At 44.7% G+C, this 11,752-nt stretch overlaps 1 protein-coding gene across 1 annotated transcript; it reads right to left on the reverse strand.

Moving 5' to 3' along the window:
• Positions 1 to 78: 78 nt before the first annotated feature.
• On the reverse strand, positions 79 to 11,311 carry fzd6 (frizzled class receptor 6). The gene is made up of 8 exons (XM_030370116.1): positions 10,989 to 11,311; positions 9,510 to 9,981; positions 5,188 to 5,384; positions 4,293 to 4,869; positions 3,255 to 3,674; positions 2,682 to 2,830; positions 1,874 to 2,359; positions 79 to 1,684 (listed from the first exon to the last, which is right to left on the reverse strand). Exons 2-8 carry the CDS (start codon positions 9,693 to 9,695, stop codon positions 1,516 to 1,518), a joined length of 2,184 nt encoding a protein of 727 aa, XP_030225976.1. The 5' UTR covers positions 9,696 to 9,981; positions 10,989 to 11,311; the 3' UTR covers positions 79 to 1,515.
• Between the last annotated feature and the right edge of the window lie 441 nt (positions 11,312 to 11,752).

Below are 11,752 nucleotides of genomic sequence, written 5' to 3' on the forward strand. Positions count from 1 at the left end.
CGCTCAACATGTGATGTTTGCAAAGCAAGTCAAGTTGTTTCACTAGTTAAAAAGGACACAACAATACACGTTAAGACGTTATTTTATCTTAATTTTATTATCCAGTAACATTTGTATCAAATAAGAAATTGGCATAGGCCTATTTAGGCTAAACAATTGAATGAATCATACATATAATATGCCTATACATTTTTAAAAACAGCAGAAAACAGTATAAATGAAATCAACTCTCGGTAAACTGACTTAGGCTTGCACAAGTTTCAAGAATATGATTCCCTTTTATTGCGTAAAAATACAATCTTACTTTTACTCCCAAATGGTAAATGTCTGCCATTGGGCCAATCTCCATGCGCCAAAGCACAGACAATTAAATACTGGGTCATAAGCAAATATTCTGACGATCGATGAGATGAAAAGAATATGGTCTGTATGTTATTCATATAAATAACCCATAAACAGCACCACCCAGTCTTTTACCTATTTGAGACCATTGCAAATGTGTGATTTGTGCTTCGATATACACAGTGCAAATTGATTTAAAATGTTTTATTTTTATCTTATTTAACCACAAATATGTAGCCTATACCATAAAAACATATGACCGGAAGCAATTTCTCCCAAGCAGTGTATTTTCTTCTACAAGAGCCGTAAGTGTAAAGTTGAAATTCTGAAAAATGGTTAGATCACAAATAAAGACGGGGGGTGTATATTGCATTATATAAAAAGTTGAAAAGTTGAGTTAACTCATCTCAACTCAGCATCATCTCGAAATATGCTTGTAGAATCACGTAAACAAGGCATTTTAAAAACAGTATAAAAAATGTTTCAGACTACATTTGCTAAACATTCTTTTCATGACATAGTTGGCTTATAAAAAGGTAAAAAAATTACTATCTTGCAGTTTGATTGGCAACAAACTTCCTCACCACGACACCCAGTGTAAGACTTACCCAGTGAAAGAGACGTGCATATCTATACAATACATTATTTACATATACATTGCATTTTTTCACTACAGCTTGCAGTAACATCGACAAAGTGTTTCTAAGAAAATCCCCAAACAGCTTTTCATGTGTTCTATGAAACAACTCTATTGCTTGTTATATAGAGAACAAAGACAGGCCGCACACAGTGGTAAAGCATTTTGTCTGAATTGCACAATAAAGCTAAGTGACACGGAGACACCATTAAAAATAGAAAATTACATATACCAGCAAACGGCCCTGAATGAACCCTTGAGCTGGGCTAAAACCATGCTTACTAATGACTGACTGTGATCTAAACGACAATAAAAAAGAATGATAAAATAGAATAATAATAAAGTGGTTATGTTAAGACACAATGAGATCCAAGTCTGTCACAAACAAATGTGCGCAGACAACAGCTGGCGCTTGTAACAGATTTTCTAAACAAAAATACAGTAGATTGGTTTGGTTGTTTGATTGGTTCAATGGTCCACTGTCGGATGGATGGATTGATGGATGGATGGATGATGGTTGTGGATAGCTTGCCGTCTCAGTAGCTACCATCCTTGTTCACCTTGTCCTTTTTGTCCTCCTGTACTTGGTGCACCACACGGGAGGAGGAACCTTTGGCACTGCCGCCGTGTGATAGGTTTAAAGCTGGATGATGCTGTCCACTGGAAAGCTGTCTGGCCTCTGATAGGTCACTCCTGGGAGTTATCCTGGGAGTCCGACACAACACATAGAAGAGGTCAATGTTATTACACTATAAGTACCTCATCCCAGGAAAGAATTGTTTGAGTGGCTTCACTTCCCCATCAAAAATAGAGTCTTAAAATAATACTAAGCAAGAAAAGTTTGTCGTGTACATTTTGCACTTAAGACCAAAGTATTTCCAGCGTCGGACTCACCTTCCGTCTGGGAGGCGGCGGAAGCTCTCCGAGTGGCTGCTGACCTTGCCGAAGCTCCCGGCCTTGCCCCGTCTCTCCCCCGCATCCCTCTCTTTGTCTCTCTCCCCCCCGCGCCGGGAGCCTCGGCTAGAGGCCGCCCGGTCCAGGTGCTCCCTCCTCGGATTCTCGGAGGTCTCTGAAGACCCCCTGGGGTCCGGGAAGAGCCCCGGGACCAGGGTGCTCGGGCCGGCTCCGGCGGGTGGCTCAGCGGCGTGGCTGCGGTGGCCGCGGTGCCTGTCCATGGCGGGGTTGGCCCCGGCGCTGGGGGCGGGGCCGGCGGTCGTGTTGGCGGGCACGGCGCCAGTGCTGGTGCCCATGGACTTGGAGATGACCTTGAGCTTGTGGGAGCTGGGCTTGTAGTGCTTCTTCTTGTGCTGCACGCGACTGTTGTGCTTGAGGAAGAACTCGCAGGACTCCTGCAGCACCCGGCGACTCTCGCTGATGGGGCTGTGGGGTGCAGACACACATTGAACACGGGGGTGATGGGGGTCAAGTTATTCACATAAGAGAACGGTGGTGGTCATGGTCTTGAATCGCTTAAGTATCTGTGTTATTTTTATTGTATTTACTTTATTCAACCATTGGCCTGAATTATTTAAATGACGCATTACTTCTTTAAAATAACATTTATGAGCATAAGTAACGGTAGGTTTCTTTTCTTTTAATTTAACCAAGCCATTGGTGGATACAATAATACGGCTCAGATGAATACAAATACAGCAATACTACACTTTTTGTGTGGTGGTGTGTGAAAAGGTTGCCCTCTTACTCTCTCTTGCGGGTGCGGTTGAAGAAGAAGGCCCATTGGGAGCAGGTCTTCCTGCTGCTGACCCAGAACACGCCAGAGATGCCCACTACCAGGGTCATCACGTACTTGACCAGGAACAGAGCCAGGTCTGGACGGCTGCTCTCTGTCGTCTGGGAACAAAGAGGCCAAACACGAATGGCAACATTTTAACAGGAACCATGGGACCTGAAGTGGGTGCCTGTGTGTGTGAGTGTGTCTGTATTGCTCTGACACTTGCCTAAATCGAATTTGGAAGCTGCTACAAGAAGTCGGACTATGTCGTCAGCCTTTGTTGTCTCACGCATGCTCTCACTTTCACTGGTTGTAAGTTGCACCAAAACTCCCCCATTTATTGTGCACAATATCCATTCGAAGGATCTGGCTACTACCTGCTACTAATTCCACCCATAACCCTGGATAAACAATATTGAATTAATCGGTAGGAATGTATCAAGCATACAAAATATATTTGTATTCCTATAACCTAGGTCTAGCATGCCTCTGTATCACAAAATCCCCCCCGGTGTCCCCTTCTGAACCCCCGGCTGGGCCCACCTGATGGGCGCAGGGGATGCTGTACTCCTGGCAGCGGTCGTTGATCCAGGTGCTCTCCCAGCCGCGGCGCTGGCTCTGCTCGTAGGTGTAGCAGGCCAGCAGCGTGAGCAGCGGCGCCAGGTACAGCGTGCTGAACACGCCGATGCGGATCATGAACTTCTTCAGCTTGCTCAGGTTGCGCTCGTCGTGCTGGATCACCTGCCGCACGTTGTTGAGCGACACGATGCCGGCCAGCAGCAGCGAGAGGCCCACCAGCACGCCGGCGCACAGCGGCGCCAGCACGAAGTAGCGCAGGGCGTCAAGGTCATAGAGGCCCACGAAGCACACGCCGCTGATGCTGTCGCCCTCCACCTTGTTGAGGGCCAGCAGCAGGACGGTCAGGACCCCCGGGATCCCCCAGGCCGCAGAGTGGAACCACACCTGCGCACACATCATGGTTATGCCGTTAGCACAGATGGAGGAGGCTAGCCCTCTGCAGAGGGGAACCACACCCGGGCGCACATCCCGCTAACGCTGTTAGCACAGACATATAGAGGCACTCTATCTGCTTGATCGCGTGCCTGCTTGATTACTGCTTCGGGAGTAGTCGCTAGTTTAAGGTTACTTATATGCATAGTTTAGTAAGTATCTGTATTAATTATACATTTTAATAAGTACTTATCTTCAATATGTACTCATGTACATAATATGTGTAACTATTCAAATGTAACTAGTTGCTAACAAAATATTAATTCTTTTAATTATAATAATTAATTATTATCTATTACCGCTTCTCGTGGCCCAGCTAGCCATATATATAGCACTATATAGAGGTCCCCTTTCAGAAGCTTCTCCTCTCACCTTTCTACTGCAATGTATTTCATAATTCATAATGTTGAAGTATCATGTATTTAGATTCATTTTCAAGCAACTTTTCAAAACCTACTATATCGGTAGCATTACAGAAACTCCTCTCTTAAAGTCTTTCCTGGTTCCCTTTTCCTCTTAAAACCTCTCCCTAAAGTGAAATAAATCCAGCGAATCGAAGAAGCCACGTACCGCCTTCTTCTCGATGGCCTCACAGCTCCACTTGGGCCCGGCGGCCAGGAACCAGGTGATGGTGAGGATCACCCACCAGATCATGCCGGCGGTGGAGAAGAAGTAGAGCAGCATGAAGAGCAGGGAGCAGCCCTTGCTCTGGGAGCCCAGCACCACCGTGTCCAGTGCACCGGGCTGCGTGGCCGCCGAGCACGCCGCCGTGTCGCCCAGCAGGAAGCCCAGGAAGTAGATGAGCGACACGAAGCTGTAGCACACGGCGTAGAAGATGATGGGCCGTTCGGGGTAGCGGAAGCGCTTGACGTCGATGAGGAAGGTGAGGAAGGTGAAGAGCGTGGCGGCCAGGCAGATGATGGAACACACGCCGATGAAGCTCTTGGCAAACTCCAACTCGTGGGGCGTGAAGTACATGTTCTGGCAGGGCGGGGCGCAGTCGGGGGAGCCCAGGAAGTGGGAGCCCTGGCCCGGCTTGGTCTTCAGCTGCAGCGGGCACCAGAAGCCCAGGTCCCTCTTGGTGGACGAGGAGCTCTTGGCTGTGGTCTGGGGAACGTCTGAGCCACTGAAGCTGCATGTCTCCAATCTGTGGCAGCAAAGCAGCAAAATGCATACGACTATTCACTGAGACCTTGTTATCGAAACAGAAATCAAATTATATACTAACTATATATGACTAGATCTTGTAAAATAAACCACCCTCTAGAATTATTATCGATAACTATTTTCCTGAAATGAAAGATCGAATGCAGTTAATCAATGTTATGCAGGTTATGCAAGTAAGGGACCAAAAACACCTTTAAGCAGTCAAAGACACCATTCCCTGTGCACTGATTAGTTCCGGTTGTTGTGTAGTATTATTTGCAGTGCACATCCCTCCCCCCGGCGGTGTAGTGTCCCCTACCTGTCACACTGCAGCTCCGGCGGCCATGTGACCTCAAAGGTAGTGATGAGCTTGTTGCAGTCAGTGAGCACGGCCTCGCACTGCTCTCTGCACGGACGCAGCACGTTGGTGCCCTCTGTGCACGCCGGGATGAAGGCCTGGCAGAGAAAGTGGTGCACGTCTGGAGAGCAGTTTAGGTTCACGAGGGGCATGAAGGGCTGGGGGAGCACAGGGACATGGTTAGCAGGGTTACATAGAAACAATAAATCGTTCATTTGTGGCAATATGATATGCATTGCGATGATGTTAATATTTTATTGTCATTACATTTTTTGGGGTGGTTTAACGTAACGGTTTAGGTTCTATAGGTTCGCCATTTATTATTTTTGCGACCAAATACAGCAGAACATAGTTGATGCAACATTTGTGACTAACATTCTATTGAATGTTTTTACAAAAAAATATTTCTGAGTTCACCTGACTATATAAGTATTATGGAAGCAAAGAATCCAAAATATCACCATATTTTTCCCCCCAAATCCCTTATGAGGATCGGTTCTATATAAGAGCAGTTCAGCTCGTGGTGTTGGGTAAGTAAGATGCTTTTGATACATCCTACGTGGGAGCTATGAGTCATCCTAGCATCTTAGCCTCAGTGCTGTGCAGTTAAGCCTCCTTCCTTCCTTCTCCCCCCTCTGGATAAACCTCCAAGCGAGTATGTACGATCATACCTGACAATAACAAAACTGATGAACCGTCAATAGATGAACACAATGGACCACTTCACTGTTTGTCAATAACTATATTACTCAGAGTTTTTGGATGCCTGTTTAGATTCATGTTAGCTTGTTGAGTCATTGAATATGGTAACAATTAATATCATTTTCTTTGTCTTAAAGCTTCGTGTTTATTGCAAACAATAGCATTCATAATCACATTTTTGAATTCCACTGATTACTTTCAAAACAAACATCAAGTTTGTTCAAGGACACATTGAAACCATTTTCTTTGCTTATCAGGCAGAGCTTGACGGCTTTGAGGAAGCCCTGGTCTGGATTTTCCAACGCTCCAGGAATGGGATAAATGATTCCATGTTGTGGAATGAACTGCCAAAAGCAGCAGATTGAAGCTGTGAAAGTTTCACTGTTTCACTCTGTTATCAATCAGCTCTGAGGAAGGGGAAGTTGGAAAAACATCAATGAGCTATTTACAGATTTTTTGTTGAATTTGCCAACGGCTTTTACGCCTTGAGACAGTACGGTACGTGTAAGTGTATGTACACCTCCAGTAAGCAGTTGCTGCTGTGATCTGTATGAGAACATGGAGGCGCCTCAGTGTCAGCATTACATGCTATATCACCCAGGCTTTAAGGCCATTTTTTACTCAATGTACAATGTAGGCTAGCATCCCAGCATACTCAGAAAGATTAAATGGTCATCACACACACACACACACACACACACACACACACACACACACACACACACACACACACACACACACACACACACACACACACACACACACACACACACACACACACACACACACACACACACACAAACACATACACAAACACAGAGTTCATCTTCTTCCTATTCTAAATTGTGTTCATCAACAGATGTCCCTGACCAGGGACAATCCTGCAAATATGTTTTTTAAGGACCAGCACAAATGATTCAGGGGAGAAAGGCAGAACCTCCCCACGGTACTGAAGCCCACAGCCGGAGTGGCTGAGCTCTGAGGTCCCACAGTTTCCACCCCACAAAGGACCTCATTCAAGGGCCATTCTGCAACCTCTTCCGTTACAGCAGCGTAGTGGAGGCGCGCCGCCCAAGTGCGGGGGCCATGGGTCTGTCAGACAGGAAATGGACGGCCAAATAGCTTATCGGGAAAACCACCCATCTGTGGACCACTAGGCAACAAGAGGCCCGGGTTGATGGGTCCATTCCACCCGGTTGCCACAGTATTTGTTTGCTTTTGAATATACAGCATGGCCGAAGATTCAAGTGTATTTAGGTATTGTTGCATATACGTTTGCCCTTTTTTATTCAAGTTCGGTTGCTAAAAGGTGTTTTACACATCAAGGGCCTATCATTCTGACAGCACTTTATAATGCTGCATACTGTTATGATGAACATAATCAACCACAACAGCACAATGCTGTCTTCTGATCTTTTTTTTTTTATTATTCCTTCCATTTCAGGAACACAAATCCATACATCAAGCAAATATATCTGCAAGACTTGCAGATATATCCAATCGTACATCAGGATTCCGAATGACTTGTATACACCTACTAAAGTTATACAAGATAGTAATTAAGAATCATTGTGGACACAATGTGAGCGCCAATGATTAGCTTTAAAAAAAACATTAATGCTCACGAGTGTAAGAGTCTACAGCTACATGTTGCACACACACACACACACACACACACACACACACACACACACACACACACACACACACACACACACACACACACACACACACGTCACACACACACACACACACACACACACACACACACACACACACACACACACACACACACACACACACACACACACACACACACACACACACAGGCTCTTATGTCTTGTAGAAGTCAGAGAACTCCACTATTCAACGTCCGCGTTCGCTGCTTTCTAAACGGTCCCTGGCTGTAGGCCCACACAGCCTCTCTGGGGGTCTGACAGCCCCTCTCTCAGACAGAGGGCGTCCTTGTCTTGCTCTGCTGTGCAGGTCCCAGAATTCATCCGAATGAGCTCTGCCTTCTCCTACAATCCCCGCGTTTTATTTGTTTAGTGTCATCGGATGGATCAGGGCTAGGAGGCAGGAGTCGACTTACTCCTCTAAGAGGCTAAATCCTCTGCAGAGGAGTTTTATTCCCAAGGCTGCAAGGATTTACCATTCTAAAAACGACAGACATGCATCGACACTTTTTAAGTGTTTCATGCTGCTGTCTCTCACAACCTTAAAGTCTGTTTGTATATCATGCGACTGTAAAATAACTTATTATTTGATGGACGGTATCTGAAAGTATTGCCACTATTTTGTCTGAATGTGATCTCAATTTCGTTGAACTTGTGTGGACTTCAGTAAGACTAGCAGACTACAGCATTTAACGCTGATGGAGAAAGGGGAATCTTTTAAAGGACCTGTTTCTTTGAGCACCTCAGTAGACATTTGATAGCTGGAAAATGGTTGAAATCTAGATAGAGGCACTGGGAAGGTCAACCCCTTTTCGGAACATTTTACTGATTTCTGCCGCCTGCTATGATAACCCTCAAAAGTATTTTTTGAGTTCAGCTCAAGTTGAACACATTCCTAAGGTTATGAATCAAAACCAAAGGACAATAATAATTGTGGCCAAATGCTCAGTATGTTTTGTGTGCTATGTATTTCAATTGAGGACGGTGTGCCTGTGTGCGTGTGTGCCTGTGTGTGTGTGTGTGTGTGTGTGTGTGTGTGTGTGTGTGTGTGTGTGTGTGTGTGTATGACAGTCACCTTGGAGACAATACTTAGCAGCATTGTGTACAGGGGGGAAATGAGTGAGTGATTATGTGAGCGAGAGAGAGGGTAAGAGACAGTGAGAGCAAGATAGAGAGAGAGAGCCAGAGAGAGCCAGAGAGAGAGAGAGAGAGAGAGAGAGAGAGAGAGAGAGAGAGCCAAAGAGAGAGAGAGAGAGAGAGAGAGAGAGAGAGAGAGAGAGAGAGAGAGAGAGAGAGAGAGAGAGAGAGAGAGAGAGAGAGAGAGAGAGAGAGAGAGAGAGAGAGAGAGAGAGAGGAGGGGGGTATAGAGTGTGGTATGCAGGCTAGGCTTTGTGTGCGACTGGGTGGGGTGTGTTCCTCCTCCCCTTCCTTCCACCAAAAAAAAAAGATAATCAAAGGAATCCCACAACAAAGCCAACGGTGTCCCTGTGGCTGGAGGTTGCTGTGAAATAAGAAGACATTGAACACCTCTCAGCCAGATGTTCCACAAAGAATCCTTCGGCAGATCACTCTTCCCCTCATACGACTGAACAAACAACAGGCGCGTGTTACTGAACCCTGGGCCCAGTAGAAATACCAGGACACAAGATACAGTCCCAGTCCACTGTGGTGGAACTGGGATCAGAAGCCACAGCACGGATAGGCTTCATGAGCAGGCCTTCCTCCTTTCCCTGCTTGGGGGGGGCATAAGATGTGTTTGAAGTAACAGCGTCATCATTGGATGACATTGTTATTGGGCCTTCTTCCTATCGGCTTGATGACCATTCACAACACAAAGACGGGAAACTCAAGAGTATGTACAGTGTACAGTACTGGTCAGGGTCAGGAGGTTCTGAGTGCACCTACCTCCATCTGATTGGCTGCAACATCCTGGTCGTAGTGCTCCATCATGTTGGGGAAGAAGGTCATGTTGTAGGGCATTCCAAGGCAGCGTGGCACTTTGATTGGCTCGCAGGTGAACAGGCTGTGGGCGTGGCAACTTTTGGCCCAAATTAAGGCCACGCACACCCACAGCGTTCCGGGCGTCCTCATCGTAGTGGTTGGGTGGTAATGTGGTCTGAAGTTGTATTATTACAATTATGGTTTTCTCGACTGGGACCCGCGTCTCCTGGGCTCAAAATCATAAAAACTTGGCCTGAACGTTGGAATCGGCTGGCTCAAACTTCCATCCACATTCCTGATGCCCCGGGCTCGTATCCGTGGAGATGTGAGGGTCGGCAGCAGGTGAACAATACCCATCAGCCCCCCCCCCCACCCACCAACCTCCTCAGTCAGGTCACTCGGGAAGCCTGGCTTTACAGTTTGAAGTCCCACAAACCTGAACAAAGAAAGTGATTTGATTATGATTCTATGACGATATTTGGGGATATGCAAATCCAATACCCAGTAGCACACTAGACTACGCTTTTTGGTATGGCACTGTGCTTAACAATAAAGAGACTTGACCTAAATATCTCTGGTCTGTTAGTCTATTGAGAAAAATTCTGAGAGATTAAATGTTTAGATCTTGTATGATGATAAAGTGTAAGCAATATTTGAGGGTGTGTAATAACCAGGTACATGAAAGAAGGATAATTTCAGGCGTGTTGCTGCCAGTTCCACACTCAGGTATCAGATCACATATTACATTTTATAAGCTATTAACCCTAACCTTGCCATTCCATTGTAAAGTGTTCTCTTCGAAAACTGAAATTGATCTAACTTTAAAGGTAAAACATGTAGGAGACTGTTTTTATGTTTATAATCCTTTGAATAGGAACTGCTAACTTTATAAATAAAAAAGCCTGCTGATGCATATATAGAACTCTCTGCTTATATAGACTCCATATATTAAAGTCCATAGAAAAGGCTTACGTTACCCTATTCGAGCCCACAGAAATATTTTGTTCTCATTTGTTCTTATTCTTACAACGTTGACACTGATTTATAATGTCATAGCTATAACGCGTGAAGAATACAGTGCTGATCATGGTGGTTAACAATTCAAACACACATGATATGCCAATATCTTATTCACCTCATCATCATACAACATTTGCACGCAATATGCTTCTAAGGCACATTGGCAGTAAACATATGTTACAGCTGTTACTGTATTCATTCACTTTAAATACACAACAACAACTTAAGACACATGATATACACGTATTTTAAGCATGGTAGATATTCCCAGAGGTCTGACAACATTATCCCAGCAGGTCGGAAACCAAGTTGGGGTAAAGAGAATAGTAACTTAGACCTGGCCTGGTCGTCCTGGGACAGGCCCAGATCAGCGTCGTTTCTCCAACAAAAGTTAAGTCTTAGAAAAAGCATACACAGACTTACCCTCGGAATCCCAACAGAAGAGCCGACGACTACATGGGTACGTTTGAAAATATACGATTTTTTGCGGATCTGGTGCCGCCGTGAAAGGGTTTTGTGGGACAAACATAGAGTCCCTCCTCTGCCTTTCCTCCTCCGTCTCCTGAGTGTGCGGTTGTCACACAACACTGCAGGTCAGTGAATGCAAGGTATGCAATAACACGTTATAATTGAGAAGAGATGTTTAAGGTAAAACCTAAAAATAGATATCATTCTCTTTTCAACCAAATAATTGTGCTATTACCTTTTAAGGTTACGCATTTGTTGCGCTCTGTTAAATGTGTAATTTAATTGTATTGCATTTTCTACCATCACCGATAGGAGGCGCCATGTTCTCTTAATGCTGTTTAAAAAAAACCAAGGAAGAAATCCTTTTGGTTCATGCATGGACATACCTCTAGATGGCGGTGACCAGATGTTATTCTACATAGACTGTGTGCAGGATTGTTCAAAAACAAAATAAAACATTAATAGATACATTCATAGATACACTATTAAAAAGCTAATTGAAATTATATATTAAAAAATATGTATTAAATGTATACAAATATAAAGTTGTAGTATTTGATTTCAAATGCATCTATTTGCAGAGCAATAGACATACAACACACTTGGATGTGCATTGCAATAATCTGTGTTTGTCCATTTATTCTTAAATTCTTCTGAAAATTTAACTAGAAGGCAATTTTAATTTATTTCCTGGCATTTTTTCTCTAACATACTGTAAA

The sequence above is a fragment of the Gadus morhua genome, chromosome 11 (genome assembly GCF_902167405.1).
Source record: "Gadus morhua chromosome 11, gadMor3.0, whole genome shotgun sequence".
Taxonomy (NCBI): domain Eukaryota; kingdom Metazoa; phylum Chordata; class Actinopteri; order Gadiformes; family Gadidae; genus Gadus; species Gadus morhua.